This window comes from Chrysoperla carnea, chromosome 2, assembly GCF_905475395.1.
Source record: "Chrysoperla carnea chromosome 2, inChrCarn1.1, whole genome shotgun sequence".
Lineage (NCBI taxonomy): Eukaryota > Metazoa > Arthropoda > Insecta > Neuroptera > Chrysopidae > Chrysoperla > Chrysoperla carnea.
The window spans coordinates 11,836,886-11,850,723 of record NC_058338.1 but is presented as its reverse complement, the minus strand read 5'-3'; the positions used below and the strand labels follow the sequence as shown (position 1 = coordinate 11,850,723).

Genomic DNA, 13,838 nt, shown 5'->3' with positions numbered 1-13,838 from the left:
TTTTAATCCATGTTCATTTTGATTGGAAAGATAGTAATGTATAGTTTTTAGTTAATTTAATAATTGGGATCGATTTTTTGTTATAACAAAAGACTATTTTGAAGACTTCAGTAGTCTAAACTAGAAAGCTTGTATATCGGACCCAAAAATATATACTCTTTGCTGGTATATCGGACCCAAAAACTATCAAAGAATTTTCTTCTAATAATTTTATCTTTTATAATAATATGCTCTCCTAATTATATAGTTAACCCATAATCCATAGGTACACTTAGGTCATAAAAAACCAATTAAAAACCTTACCTAATAGCTTCCGTATCAATTTCTTCAATTAGCAAATCATTCTTGTCTATTGCAAATAAGTCTTTAATCTGATGTAGTAACGTAGCTACATTAAGATTAGCCAAATTTTTAGGATTATCCAACAATTTTGTTTTATTTACTATTTCCCGCCCACGTTCTAAATAATCTTTCAATTGTTTTTGTGCTTGTTGTAATGACAGTACATTTTTAAACTGTAATGTGTTGAGTTCGTTACGTATACGATTTTCTACAATTTGTAATCGTCCATGTGCTTCTTGAAAATGTTCTTGAATTGAATTTTCAATTGTTGTTATTACTTTAGGTGCCTGTTGATGGGATAATCTGGATTCCACTTTCTGTAAACGAATAAAACAGTGGTTTTAATGTTATGGCTTTGACAACTAACATCGGATTTAGCAAAATTTAGTCAAATTCATTCTAAAGAGTTTCGCCGTGACTGATGATAAACTCTTTATAAATATACATATTACATTTTATTTAATAATCATAAAGTGTAATGTATAAATGAAAATAAAAAACTAATGACCCCGATTCCATCATCCTCATGCCTCGTCAAGACAAGTATTATCTGGTCTTCTCACACATATAATGCACAACTACATTTTACTCTCACTTCTACAATGTACCCAAACTCTAAGAAACATTCATGTGACATTTGACAGACATCATAATATACAATGCCTACCCATAGCATTACATTAAACAAATATTTGCAATTTGAGCAAATATTTGGTCAAATATATTTGTACACGTGTGATGAACAAATAATTACGTCAAATATTTGCTTTAAAATATAATTATTTATTATTATTACACATCCAGGGAGCAAAAGTAAAGAATGTCCGAGATCTCATGTTCAGTGTCGCCTGAGACAAAGCGGAGGATAACAAACATGAGATTTAAGACATTCTTTGCTTGCTCCCGTGGTGTGTATACTATTTTTTCCTCGACGGAGGCGCACGAGGCCAACTTCGTTTAGCACAGCAGGACGAAAGTTGATTTTTTCCATTCGGAGGGGGGGGGAGAAAATAATATTTGATTTGCAGTTGTCACTTATGCAATTGAAATATCCGAGATAGAAGGGGATTTGCTTTTGATAGGCAGTATGAAATCTTTTCAATGAAAAATAAACGATACATTAAGCAGCCCATTATTATTTTATTAAAATAATAGCCTGATTTTGAAACATGGCACTTTTCTACGTTTTAGTAGTATTCGAAGTATTTTAGAAGTGTCCTACCCATCGAAAGTAAGAGAGTTTAGATAAAGAAATATCATTTAAGATTTATAGCACTTCTTTTGAATCACACTTAACGAAAGGTTTTTGTGTTGTGTTATGTAGTAAAATATTTAATATCAAACAGTCAAAATCAAATATTAATTAGCACCTTTGTAGCAACCAGCTAGCTATATTTTATGTAAATATTCTGTTTTATGTATATGAATCTTACAGTAGAACCTTTTAGTATTAAGAATTATTACACAAATGGATAATAAAGTTTTTTAGCAGTTTTTAATACGCTGTGCCAAAGGCTAATATTTTCCGTATAAAATTTTTTTTTTCTTCGTAACCTCTACCGAAGAAACCGACTACTTTCGTCATCATCATCAGGATAGATCTGTTAACACATTCTAGACTGTTTTAAAAATTTAAAGATTGAGTTTTTTCGCATTTGGTGGGGAATTTCTTCAAACTAACAGGTTATTTAATTAACTTTAATTTTGTCATCACCACCCACTTGAAAATGGAAAAAACACCCACAAAAACCACCCATTTACTAATTTATCTGCTTGAAAGATGCGGTTTTTTGCATTCTATGCAGAATATCTTTAAATTAAGACCTTAATTCAAAATAGTTAATGTTTTTCATCGCTTCCTTTCGAAAATACATACATAAGGTCTAAATATGCACACTTAGAAAACAAAAGGTTCCTGTAACCACAGTATCTCAATCATACGGAGTAGAAAATTGTAGCTTTAGTTTCAAACGCGAAGCCAAGGCCGAAGAGCACCCCGGGGTCAAAGAGCCTCCTTCCGAGCAAAGCGATTATTTTGTAAACATTTTTGTACAATAAAGAAAATCATTAAAAATGCCATAGAAAACAGTAAATTTTTTAGTCAAACGAAAATAATTGATGATGTAATTGCATTAAATACAAATCAATAATTTGTTTCATTTGCTAGTTAGAACTTTATATGGAATCACTGGAATATAAAGAAGAATTGATGAAGATTGTACTGTAAAAAACTATGTATAGACAGATGAAATAATAGTTACATCTTTTTTTTTCGTTATTAATATATTTCAAACTCATGTAGAGTGAAAGTATTTATCACATTTTATTAATCATCAAAATATGTTGGCTTTTCTGCATATGAGGAATAAAAAAAAACAATTGAAAAAATAAATTATAGATTTTTAATAATACGTTTTTATACGTTATTATATAAAGTTCTCTATAGAGATCTACCCAAAAAATATTGCTATAATTTATAGTCATTCGTACATGTTTTTTATGTGTTTTTTTTTTTTAATCTTCAAATCTACAACAAATATAAAATAGAAAACAACGGCTTTTATTAATAAAACATCTGTTCCGGTTTCATGATGTCACAAGACATTTTACAACAATGGAAAAAATGTTATTTATTAATAGAAGGCTTCGTAAATCCACTTTCTGAATTTTTAGAATTACACTTATGACGTGTTTTTAATAAGTAAAGAGTGAAGGGGGGAGGGGCTCCACTAATTATTTATTTTTAATTCCATAATGATTAATAGAATTTTAATCGAACAGAACAGAACAAAATCATAATATGACAATATTTATATTGAATTACATAATGCTTTTAATTAAAAATAAATCATAAATAATAATATATTGATTAATGATTTAAAATTGATGTCAAATGAATCATTAATTAGTAAAAATTTTAATAATATATTATAGCCAATAGCCAATAAGGGAATATTGATGATAAAAATGTCACAATAACAATTATGAATTCATATGATGATTTAATCTTTTGAATAAAAAATATTAATATAAATTAAATCTTAAAAGAAGATGATGCTGTTACGTGAAACTATTAAAATAATTACCATTCCATTACGAAAATTATATAATTAATATATAGGTAAGTTTTTTAATAAATATATAATTCGTCGTTCGGTCATACGCTAGCATTATATATTATTAAGTTTATTCAAGTACCTTTGCATAAAAACTAAAATTATTCTATTTTTCACAGGATTCGAGTAATAGGAATGGGTTTATTAGAATATAAATAATTTAGGAATGTAATCTCTGTCGGGATTACCATTATTTTGAGTGATTGTAGAATTTAGCGCGCTTGTACAATGATTAACGTAAGCCAGGCATGAGCAAACGTGGCTTAGAGAAGTTCCTCAGACTTCTGTATCTAAAATACGAGTAAGACAGTGACAGCCTAATCAGTAACAACCAAAAATACGAGTAAGACAGAAAGACAACATTTTTTTTCTACCTATCTCATTACTATAAGGGAAACTGGTATAGGTAGAAGAGTCGAATACCCGTCTCGCTTCCTCCTCTATGAGATATGCGGACTTGGATAAAGAGATACACAATAAAGTCTATGGCACACAATAAAGGTATAACAATGGAGACTTCGACTTTAACTCGCCCATACCTGACCTAAGCACTAAGTTTGGTTTTTCGAACCTTTTCAATATTTGTATTTTTGGCACTTAATGATGCTCCAGTCTTCATTTTTAAAAACGCTAGTATGGGATTGTTATCGTGTGACTGAACATATCCGTATTTAATTGACTGTCTGTTGGTTAGTTGTTTGGTAGGTAAGTATAATTATTAAAAAGTTGACTCCAACAGCACACACAATATAAATAAAAAAAGTAATATAATCTTAACAAGTGCCCTGTTATTACACACAAATTAATTGAGATGATGGCACTGACACATTGGTGATTTATATTACAAAATAATAAAATTATATTCAATTATTATGGGGGCAACGAAAAAGAAACAAGTGTAATGAAATATTCTCTGTTTGCTGCATGTCTATCAATGTGATGTGTGCGTATTTCAAAAGTATCCACTCTTAATAACTCTTGACGTGATGTTACTTTTGTGTGAAAATACATCGATTTAGATATCGAGGTGGAATTTCAAAAATGATACCTAGAGAAGTTTAGGTCTCATAACTGCGTCAGAGAATTGAGTAAGCGCCGCGCAGTTGAAACAACAAAAAATTATATGATTCAAAATAAATTTTTTCAGTGTAATTGTTAATGTACTATATACAATTGTTATGAAGTAATTGTGCTATCGTAAATTATCGTTTTTAAAATAAATGATTTGTAAATTTGCAATGATTTTTTAAATTTTCAATGTTATTTGAGTTCTTATAAAATGTGAAAGCACAGTGCACTATTTTATTTTATAAATAATCATACATTATTTGTTGTGAAATAAATAATGTATAAGAATAAAAATGTACCTTATTGAACAATTCCAAATATGTATTACAGTCCAGTTCATCTATGAAAACTTTTATCTTTAATTTAACTAAACAGCTTCAAAACCAAACATGCAGTATCTATTGAAAGATAAACCTACAAAATTGCTACCAGAAAACAAAAAATACGTTGTTATAGAAGAGAACAAGCCTAGAAACATTGCGTTTTTTGTTTACGGCTATTGATTGACGACTTAGAAGTCCGTTTTAGATGCGCAGGTACTGAAAAATTAAAAAAAAAAGAACTTTTTTTCTTTTTCGATTTTAAAGTTTATACTTGGTAAAGTTACGAGAAATAGGTTTCCTATTGGTCGAGGGATTATGGTAGAGCGGTTTTGTGGGGGCTTAATATCTCGCCTGGACTTCTTCGATCATGATATTTGAAATAAGTGCATTTTTTTGGAATGCAGAAACAATCGATTTTAAAGAGTAACCAGTTTAAAAGTTCAAAAGATAACCAGTGTTGGATTTACACTAAGGGAAATAGGAGCTAGTGCCCAGGTCGACAAACTTTGGGAAAAAGAAAGTGATGAAATTATTTGAGACGTCCGTATTTTATTTAGAAAACATGTTTAGAATTACTTTGCGCGTATATGTATCAAGAAACTTAATATCAAAATGGTTTGTCCAGAGTAATGGATGTTGTCAAATAAAGTTATGGATAAATAGTTGAGTTCTTGTAAATGCACACATCAATAGGAATATTTCACAATAATAGTAGCCTGTCGTTCGTTATCTGTCCAATATATTCAATTACGGTTTGCTTACTACCTACATTTTATATAGAGTGTCCCATTTAAACTTCCCTGTTAAATTTTTCGATAACTAAACAAGACACAGAAAAATGTTTCACGCAAAATTCGAGTTTCTAGGAGATCAAATGACTGAAACTTTGACCTTCATCTGGAAGATCATTTTCAATTTTGACTTTTTATATGCATTTTTTTCTACACAATTGTATTTTACGAAAAAAAACGTCGGTTTTAGGAAATTTTTTTTGTCGAGGATAGAAGAAATCTTAAAAAAAAAAAAACAAGTGAAAACAAACCATTGACTGAGTTAACTGCTGAAATATCATGTATAGACAGTGTTGATTAGGCAATCTTTTTTACGTTATGTGGAAGTAAAGAAAGATAGCCATTCTTACACACAAAGTACAATAAGAGCACATAACAAACATTCTTTACAAAGGTTAAAATAAATATGTCAAATAATTACAGTAACACTCACAAAAATAAAATATAAATATAAAAATTATCATAAAATCGAAAAAATAATAATCTGTTGAAAATGAGCCTTCAGAACAAAATTAAGAACTCAGTTATTTGATCTTGAAGATACCCTAATACTTGCTTAAAACATTTTTTCACTTTCTTGCCTAGTTCTCGAAAAATTGGCCTGGGAAAATTAAAATGAGACACTGTATATATATATCTGGTAATCGGATATTCTGAATTGTTCCTTTTATATTTATGAATCATGTGAAATAGTCAAGGTAGTCAGTACTATGTATAATGTTAGTTAGAAATACACTAATGAGGGGTGAAAACAAACAAATCTTAGATCTGCGAATTGGTGTCACTAAAAGTGCATCAATTCAATGTTCCTTTTACTTTCAAACTTCATCAAGTTTATATATAGATGTTTAAAAAGATTGATTGATCACCACTAAAAAAAAAAATGACCGTAATATATAGATCAATAATTAAGAGATTAACCTTCGTAAATGCATCCGAATTACTTTCAAAATGTAAATTGTAGTGCTAATAAATAGATTATTAAAAACATTTATAAAATAATGAATTTATAGTTTTTATTTTTGATATTCTTGTTCTTAAATTCCTGTTAGTTAATTTTAAAAATTATTTACTTAGGTCAACTTCTCAGAGCACGCAGTTTATTTCGAAACCACTATTTTGTTCTAAATGGTGGCTTATTATGAATTGAGATAAAGCAATAGACTTTAATAGTTTTCTACAAACTTTATCTTAAACACCCCTATCCCTTTTTTGCTGCCGTGATGGCTATGAATGAGGTATGTGAATGAATAAGATTGCCGTCTTTAGATGAGAGACTTTTCAGAAATCGTATTCCTTCGATTTATATCTCTAGAAAATATCTAAGAAGATTGTGTAAAAATTCGAAACTGATCAAATATATGTACATTCCGGAAATGCAAAATCGATTTTTTGAAAAATTCTAACTGGATATAACTCTTTCAAGGGAATTTTGAATACTTCGAGCTTACTAGAAATAGCACAATGTTGTCGGACACAAGCATTAACAGGACATCCAGGAGTACCGTTTGCGAACTGCAAGCTGCTCCTGAATAAGGATATCTTAAGAAAGGCCAATCTTAGATGGAGGAAGGAACGCACAGGGGACTACAAGACAAATATGGCCAGAGTGATAGATATGGTCTTACATCGCTTCAAAGGGCCTCTATAAGAAAAATCGTTACGGCTACTACCGAAAAGTGGCTACGCGGGAGGTTCGCTGAACGACTGGACCTACCAATGCATCACGATTATTGCAGGACCTGTGGGGGGGGGAGGAGGAAACGATGTCTCAATTTCTCAGTCACTGTCCAACTCTTCCCATGAGGTGAGGGGCTCAGTTAACGTCAAAGCACTCCTACTGTTCTTAATCATTTTCAAATGATTCATGGAGTAGTAGCCGGGGATCGATTACTTTAGGTAGCCGTGGATCTACTTTTCCATGAACCCTCTTTTTGATATCACAACGAACCTTATGGTCAAGTGAGTCCCATCCCAACCCTTTTTTCGATATCAAAACGGAACCTATGGTTTAAGTGGGTTCTACCTCAGGGCAACCACTGTAACCTAACCCACTTGAAATAGTAGGTTCATACAGGAGTATCTGGAGATGGGCCAACCCTTTTTCGGTATCCTCCCACTCCAGGACAGTCACTCTCACCCAGCCTACTTGCCAAATAATTTTTGCTATAGTAACGTATTATGCAGAAAAAAACATGGATGGACCACACAACGACAAAAGATAATTGATTTAAGTGTTTTGATAAAAACATCTATTAGTAATGTAATGGACATAGCTTCCACTAATATTTCTTTTCATCATAAACATCTTTTAAATGCATGTAAAAATATAAATACAAAAGTTACTGAGTAAAGTATGTAAGTTGGTGAGTGGTGATTCTGCGTTTGTTTTTACATTACCTTACCTTACCTTACCTTACCCACCTTCTTCATTTGTAAGAAGTTATTCATAAAGTCACTGACATACTAACACTACTTATTTATTTACAATCTAAACATACTTTGAAGAAGTCATTCTTATTCTATTCAATCTATTACTATTACTATTATAATAAGTAAACACGACTTAAGTTTGTTGTTTTTAAATATAAAAGTGTGTAACACTACTCATGAATTGTTTTATTACATAACATAAGTGAATTATTTATTTAATTGTTGTTTTTATTTTAATTTAGTGTTTAATTAATTAATCATAATTAATTCAATTTTTATTAATTTATTGGTGATGATACGTTTTTAAAAACGTTTAATTTTTTGTGATTATTAATAACTTTTATTTATTTATAAATTTTTAAATCATGAAATCAAATCAAGTTTTATTTGTTATTTTTATATGTTTAGAATATTTTTTAAATACAGGTAGGATATATTTTTATTTAGTATTTTAATTAAAGGTATATTTTAATAGAGACGACTCTACGATTATTGTTCAATGACGATCGTGAGTGCTTAATGACTACCGTTCTATGTTCATCGTGGAACGTTATTCGTACAATCTTCCTTATCAATATTTAGCTTACTATATTTCAGAAGAGATGATCAACTTATCACGAGTAGGGTACATTGGCATAAGCGTTTTAATATTAGAAACATATACAGAAAAATCTCACTAATCAGTGCAATAAACCGGTACCTCAACCCGCACGGAGGTTGCTGTGTTTTGGTAATTTTTTACAAAAAAATATATTCCAATAATTCTCTGGTTTTTAATACTGCCGGATTTGTGTAATTCTTCTGTATATCGAAAGTGTTTTCCATAAAAATATCAATCAACTTTTGAAATACTTTTTCGATAACCCAGCGAGTTCGGAATATATCAAAAATTTCTAGTTTTAAAGCATGTCGATTCGGAAGGAGATGTTCCATACCAACAGCGAATTCCTTTATTTCAGCAAACCTTATATGTGCCTCCTTTCCAGAGCGATTTTTCCTAGTGTATTTCGTCCTTGGTCATTGAATCCCACAAGTTAATGTGATTGAAATACTCAGGCGTTCTACGGATTGCCCGTGTCCCAGATGGTGTCGAGCGAAGCTGCCTGGGCGAAGTCGAGTGTGACAAACATTAAATCTGAGGCATTCTTTATTTGACCCCGTGGTGTGTAAGCCACTATTCTGCTTGACGGAGGCGGAAAGCGCAACTTCGTTTAGCAAGCGGAACGAAAGTTGACGCTATTTCTCAAGCACTTTCAGTTTTGTGTTTATATAAATGGCAACCAAGTTAGAGGGAAACAAAATTTTTAATAGTTATATATCGAAGTAAAAGTCTTTAAATGAATCTCAACGAACAATTGAGTTGAGCCTGGAGTCCCGATTCGGTTATCGGATTAGAAACTGCTCTACTATATCATAAAAGGAAAAACATCCTAGGCGCTACAATGCCACAGACAGACAGACACACAGACAGGTACATACACATAGCGGTCAAATTTATAACACCCCTTTTTTTAGTTCGGGGGTTAAAATAGAAAGTTGTGTTTAAACAAAATTAAAATTTAAAATGGCCCAAAAATTTATAAACCATTAAATTATTGTTCAAAAACAATTGAAATAAATAATATATTTAAATAATAAAACCTTGATTTTATAAACAAATTATTGAATTTTAAATAAAAAAAAAAAAGATCAAATGAAATCAATGACTCAATAAATAAAAATTATTAAAAATATATTTCATAGTGAATTATCCAAGTACATTAAATAAATCAGTTCAATCTGATTCACTATTTTATTTTATTTATTATTATTTAAAAAATAAAATTGCATAGGTTTTACAAATTACAAAAAAATATTTGTTATTTTATTATTATGTCATGGTTTTCACTTGGTTTGAGGACAATAAAAATACCTTGAAATAATGGGATGATATTGATCAATTAACAACAAAATTATTAAAAACAATTAAATCATTTGTTGTTTTTTAAACTACTTTAATACTTATATTATTAGTAGAAACCTATACAGATGTTTTCCTTTCGGAGAAATGCATAATCTATGTACTACCTCCGCGTAATTTTCAGCTTTTTTTTTAGTCAGTCCTGGACTGTTTTTGTCAAATATCCCTATCCCTATTATATTATAAATATGAAAGTAAGGATGTGTGTTTGCTTATTTGTTTGTTTGTTACGTTTTCATGCAAAAACTACCGAACGGATTTGAATGAAACTGTACAAGAATATAGCTCATACATCAGAATAGTAAATGAGGTATGATTTTTAAAGATATATTTAAAAAAAATTTAAATTTAATCTGACATTTGACTGCTCCATCTAAGAGCATCACTTTAAACCATAAATTAAAGATTTCTGTAAAAATTTAAAAAAGTAAATGTCAAACAATGCCATCTTTTCTGATATTTTGACGAAATTAGAAATTTTTCGATATCAAATAAATATTTTAAAAGATTTAAAAAAAATAATATTAAAACAAAATTTTTATCTTACCAAAAACTATGAAAGGATCTTTACAAAAAGTAGTTATTTGCTCACCTGAAACACAAACAATTAAAAATTAATCAATAATTTGAGCGAATATTAGGAAAATAATATTTTATTAACAAAGGTAATTAAATAAAATTCAAAAATATCGTGATGGGTATGACCTTTTGAGAAAACAATTTATTGATTAAATCAATTAATGTATTTATCAATTAAATTTTGTAAAATATTCACTTCTTTGCCAACTCATCAAATTTCATTAATTTTAAAATTTCAACCATGTCTTTACTTTAAATGATAGAGGAATGCTGAGTTATATTGGGCGAATCATTGGTATTTAATTTTACTATTTTCCTAATCAATTAAATTGCATTAAAAATAGTAATATAGTTGTAATATAGTTTGAAGCAGACATGTTTTTATCGGTAACATAGATCACAAGACAATGATACTTAAAATCGTGAAATAAGTTGAAAATTAAAATTGAAAGAAAAAAGAAATTAATTATCCTATTCTGTGGTTAATTAACTTGATTACTTTAAGTACCTAACAATTAGTAATTGTTTGTTTTTCTAAAATTCACAAAAGCACTTTAATAAATAATATGTAATGTCAAAAAGGTTATTGCAACATAAAAACAATTTATTTTTATTTTTTTTATTGTTTAGTTCAAGTTATCCAAACTCGAAATCGTATGGTTTGTTGATTGTTTTTAGGAGTAGCATAGGAGACACATAAGACCCATTCAAGTAAATATTTTACCTTGATGAATTCAAATTGTAGGTCATTTATATAAAAATAAATACATTTTAAAATAGTGTATCTAATGCTTGTATTTATATTTGGTTTGTTGTTTTAGATAAGTTCACCTTTTTCAAAAGTAATATTTTGACATTTGATATTTATATCGACCACGTGGATATTAAAAACGGTATCCATGAAGTTGGGTATTCATACGTATTACCTCTAGCAATTATTGGGCCTCTTATTTATGTAAAAGCTAAATTTAATTGGGATATCGATGAAGCTATGCATTAGTTTAATTTATAATCAGGCCGAAGGCCATCTAAGTGATCAAAAGATAAAGTAAAGTGCGTGTTTAGCGGATGGACTAAGCGGGACTAAGCATATAGTATAGCTATTAATGAATTGGAGCTGCAAGTTAATTAAGATTAATAATCGTTTATCAAAAGTTATTATTAAATGAATTGTAAGTAAAACGAACCGCCCCAAATAGCAGAATAACTATCGAAAAGTTAGCCCCTCCCTCCCTCGTAGAAGGGGGTGGGACAACGGGATAATATGTTGTATGAAAATACGTCATTTTTAAATATATTACTTTAAAACATTCGATTTAAAAAAAATTGTCAGCAAATATAATGGGCTACATTTTATTTTCTAAAAAATTAGGGTTCCGTTACAAAAAATTAAAACCCATGAAATTGTGAACAAAAGGCAAGGAGAGTGAAGGCTATATCGCGGTAGCATTTGTTTTAAATTAAAATTGCCCAACGAACACGACATTCATTGACTGCTAGGCGGTACGAAGTTCGCCGGGTCAGCTAGTAATGTATAAAAATGGAAACAAGAACAATTTTGTGCTATGGACTTTCATATGAAATAATTTAAGGCGCTTTGATACTAAAACGAAAGTGTTACCAAAAATATGAAAATGATATATCATTTTCATTTTGAGGGTATAGAAATACCTTAACTGTGATTTAGATAAAACTTGGTAAATAGCCTTATAGGAATTTAAAGGAGATCACGATGTCAGCACTGCGAATATAAGCAGTGGTATAATAGTAAAATCAGTATCCAAATTTCAGAAACTCTCGAAAACATTTCCAGCTCTCATTCCAAAATTTATAGACATAAAACTATTTCCAACGTATAGATATCAGTGTATAAAGAATAGGGACCACACTGTAGGTTAAATATGAACATAAACTTTGATGTAATATACCTTGTAAACAATATTTGGTTTACAAAATAACGCATAAACAGTATGCATGTACCAAAAACATTCTCTTGTACAAATACCATAATGGGGCGTATTCACTAGTGCTGGCTGCTATTCTTATTTTGTGTGCTATGAGAACTTTGATTTTAGCGTACAAAAAACAACTTGAATAATAATAATTTGTAAATTTTGCTGAATAAATATAACTTTATGATTTCTATAAAAGGTGTGGCTATTCTGTTATTCTTTCTGGCAGGCAATTTGCCTTAAATATTATTTATTACGGCTATTTTATATGCTTATTTGAATTGTTTTAATATTTTTAAACTGATTATAATATGTTGCAATACTTACTTCTACTCTGCGGCGATATACAAAATACTGTACATACTGATATAAAAACTTGAGCGATTTTGCAATTATCAACGGTGTTTCAGGCCTGGCCAATGTAGACCCTTTATGGTACCTACATCATGGCTCTTTTGTCTCTCAAAATACTTATATATTACTACATAGTATAAAACAAAGTCGCTTTTTCTGTCCCTATGTCCCTATGCCCCTTTGTATGCTTAAATCTTTGAAACTACGCAACGGATTTTGATGCGGTTTTTATTAATAGATAGAGTGATTCAAGAGGAAAGTTTGTATGTATAATAACATCCATTAAATAGTGGAGAAGTACTGCTATTTTTGAGGTTAATAGTTAAAAATGTAAAAAGTAAAAAAGTAAAAATGTAGTGTATGAATTTAGATATTCCAAAGATAGCAGGAAATCTTCATGGTATAGGGAAAGGGGGATTGTTTTACTACAAATTTAACGCGTGCGGGCCACGGGCAGTAATGAATAAATCAAAACTACTGGATCGATTTTAATCACAGAGGCTATATATTTTATACCCATGCGTAGCCAGAGCGGGCCGCTATGTTTTTATATACAACGTTCACAGTTTTTCTGTAGTGTATTTAGTATCAGCATTGCACCCGTGCAAAGCCGGGGCGGGTCGCTAGTATCCAATAATAATATCCTAACTTAATTTAGAGCTGGGTAAAAGGTTTCACACAAACGTGAGGTCTTTCGAAACTTGTACTTCTTAGTTTTGAAATCTTTTGCTCAAAAGTTCTCAACCTTTATCCCTTTGTACATTGTCACCCAGGGTGACAAAGGTTATCCCTTTTGATATAAAGTTTAGAAGCTAAAAAACACTTATTTACCACATGGTACTGGGTATATACAGAGTATTTAAACAATTAATTCTGTTTGCTATTATTTTCACTTGTTCAATTTTTTATTTAAAATTTCT

General features: G+C 30.0%; 1 protein-coding gene across 2 annotated transcripts in view; it reads right to left on the bottom strand.

Annotated features, from left to right (window-relative positions):
- The window catches only part of LOC123294117 (RING finger protein 17-like), a 159,468-nt gene that overhangs the window by 7,431 nt on the left and 138,199 nt on the right, over positions 1 to 13,838 (bottom strand). For both annotated transcript variants that reach the window (XM_044875207.1, XM_044875208.1), the window contains exon 7: positions 304 to 659. In XM_044875207.1, the coding sequence (XP_044731142.1) occupies positions 304 to 659 (356 nt within the window). The remainder of the gene's footprint in view (positions 1 to 303; positions 660 to 13,838) is intronic.